General features: G+C 36.7%; 1 protein-coding gene across 1 annotated transcript; it reads right to left on the bottom strand.

Annotated features, from left to right (window-relative positions):
* Nucleotides 1–303: 303 nt before the first annotated feature.
* Nucleotides 304–1915, bottom strand: LOC128016333 (U6 snRNA-associated Sm-like protein LSm6). Its single transcript, XM_052600823.1, has 4 exons — nucleotides 1861–1915; nucleotides 1312–1410; nucleotides 577–690; nucleotides 304–496 (listed from the first exon to the last, which is right to left on the bottom strand). The coding sequence occupies exons 2-4, from the start codon at nucleotides 1403–1405 to the stop codon at nucleotides 462–464; spliced, it is 243 nt and encodes an 80-aa protein (XP_052456783.1). The 5' UTR covers nucleotides 1406–1410; nucleotides 1861–1915; the 3' UTR covers nucleotides 304–461.
* Between the last annotated feature and the right edge of the window lie 812 nt (nucleotides 1916–2727).

Here is a 2727-nt window from a genome sequence, read left to right as displayed (position 1 = left end):
TAATGTAGGCAGAAAGGACAAAAATGGGCAGACAACACCAGCACAGACAACATGAGGGTACAGTTGGGGTCTACCTATTGATTCATTTGAAAACAAGCAAAATTATCATGCAATAGAGGGCTATAGTAGACCAAATGATGTTAAACAGTCAGCAGGGACTGTTAAAGGTACAGATAAAGGAGCCCTGAACAACCTCCAGACTTGAAAGTGCTAATCAGTGACTCCTTACGACAGAATTATCGCCATTTAAATTTTCATCGAAGCCTCTCAGGTACAGATAAATCATGAAAACACAAACGCAAATTCTATTGTCGAAAAACAAATTTACTGCATCATTCTGCTGAACACCAAATGTTGTGTTACAAAACATGAAACAAAGTTATTGAACATTATAGTCAACTAACAAAGGATTATGCATATTTACTTAACTAATAATGAAAAAAGAAACTAGTAAAATGGCTTCACATCTTCCTCTTCTGGGTGCTGATGTATAACACTAGAGGACAAAGAAAACGAAATGAACTTTAGTATATGCAAAACATGTAGAAGATGTGAAAAAAAAAATACTTTACACACCGTTGTTTCCTCTGAGAAATGCATCGCCATACTTGTTCTTCAGCTGGCCATTGACATATTCCTCTGTCTGTTCTACAGCAATATTCATGTAGCCATCAAGGCAGGCCAGGACTCCTGAGAGCAAGACACATGTTAGACATCATGCAACTTATGCGCCTCTTCAAAACCTTTTTTTTTTGCCAAAGATCAGGGGCGCAGGCAGAACTAGAGGTAGTGCACCTTTTAGAAAATGTAACTGTATTGCATTCTCATGTAGTGACATTTTATTTGTATGCATAAAAATAAATATTTGTACAATAAAAAAATTGCACTATTGTACATTAAAACAGTTATAACAAAACAAGCATTGAAAAGAGCTATTAAAAAAAATTATAATTCTGTTCACCCTTCAACAACTTTTTTTCCTCCCTCTGAAGAACCTGTTTTCTTACTGCATATATGAGGAAGCCCAGTTTTTAAAGTGTGATTTTTAGATCTTTAAATATCATGTAAATTAAAACAACCTTATAACTATATACTATACTAATTGTTGTAGTTGCACATAAAATGTGTAAATAAACAGTCAAATTATATATGTATGTGTTTTCCTGAATTCAAAGTTTGGAATATGCTCACAGACTTCTGGTTAGAATTAATCGTGCCTTTTGCATGATGTCGCTGACCATCTTTAAACCAACCTTCATCCTTGTTGTTAAAGGACTATAAATCTAATTTAAGCTGCTCTTTTTCTTTTACCTCTGTAATCAACACCAGAGTTCAGCTTCACCACCACTGGTCTCCCAATGATCTGCTTCAGGAAATCACTTGGTGTCTGCTTCCGGAGACTCATTATTACTGAAAATACAGAGATCAGAAATAACTAACTCAATGAAGGCTATGAATAACTAACTGAACGCAGATATAAGAAACTGTACACTGGCTGCATCGTTATGTAAAAGCAGTGTTACTGTAAGGAGAGCAGCGCCGTAAGATTTGTTTATCGCTCACAGACTAACGTAACTTTACACTAAACTTTTTTTTTTTTTTTTACAAATGCAACAGTCCGTCTATGTTTAAGCCACTGTCCTCTGCAGCAGTGACGTTGACGTTATAAGCGGTATTGTTTGGAAGGAACCGGTGTTACATGTAGCATGAGCTGCTAATTTAGCCTCTTAGCATTACACGTAAACGTAAAGCAGAATCCATTCATTACACACGTCTCAGGATACTGTACTACAATTAATGTAACCCTCCGATAACGTCAAATGCACTCGTTCATTTAAAGAAAATAAAGCGGTCACTCGCCTCTCTCGTTTTGCAACGTTTGCCGCACGTTTCGACTGAGCGCCTGTTGACCAATGAACTGAAGCGCTTATTCTACTTCCTTGCTGTTTACACCGCACAGCCAATCAGATGCGTCGATAACAACCTAGCGTACGGAAGCCGCAAAGGTGCCATTATGTACTTTGATAAAGAATGCGGAGAAGGAATATGAACCAGAAAGACAAAGGTAGTGAAGAAGGAAAAGCTTCTCTCTTTTTGTTTTATTATGAAATCAAGTACATATAAGGATGGACGAGTGAGCTAATGATAGATAGATAGATAGATAGATAGATAGATAGATAGATAGATAGATAGATAGATAGATAGATAGATAGATAGATAGATAGATAGATAGATAGATAGACTGTAAAAATGAGGAGTAAAAAAAAATTATACTGTAACATATATTATATGTATGTCTATATATGCATTGTGTAGAGAGGTGTGAGTAAAGACACCAGGAGAAATATATTATCCAAAAAGAGAGATGTGGAAGAAAAAAAAAAAAAAAACCTGTCTTTTGTTCACAGGCAGAGGAGGGCATGCACCTGAGAGACAGAATCATAAAGCACTTCTGGCGCATCCAGACAGTTTGCTTGTTAGCAGGGCATTGGTAGCCCTGAGGAGGCTAGAGGTTAATTTGGTATCTGGTGCCGTGTTAAACTGAGGTCAGCGCTACAAGTCCTTAAGTCATAAACAAGTGTGGTTAAGAGCCGTGTACACACCTAGGCACAAGTTAATGAATATTCAATGAGTATTTTTTTTCCCTTGTTGCCTGAGTTCACATCCGAAAGGAGGGTTAAGAGGGAAAAAAATGTGTTCTAATGTGTTTTTCTATCAAAGCGATCA

Source organism: Carassius gibelio, chromosome A1, assembly GCF_023724105.1.
Source record: "Carassius gibelio isolate Cgi1373 ecotype wild population from Czech Republic chromosome A1, carGib1.2-hapl.c, whole genome shotgun sequence".
In the NCBI taxonomy this organism is placed as follows: Eukaryota; Metazoa; Chordata; class Actinopteri; order Cypriniformes; family Cyprinidae; genus Carassius; species Carassius gibelio.
The sequence above is the reverse complement of the archived record's forward strand: the minus strand, read 5'-3'. Positions and strand labels throughout refer to the sequence as shown.

Bases quoted from the DNA above. Each gene is read 5' to 3' on its own strand.
- LOC128016333 (XM_052600823.1), bottom strand. From the start codon at position 1,405: ATGAGTCTCCGGAAGCAGACACCAAGTGATTTCCTGAAGCAGATCATT. The intron at 691-1,311 runs GTAAAAGAAAAA...TCTTGCTCTCAG, and splicing joins CTCTGGTGTTGATTACAGAG to GAGTCCTGGCCTGCCTTGAT. The intron at 497-576 runs GTGTGTAAAGTA...TTTGTCCTCTAG, and splicing joins ATTTCTCAGAGGAAACAACG to TGTTATACATCAGCACCCAG.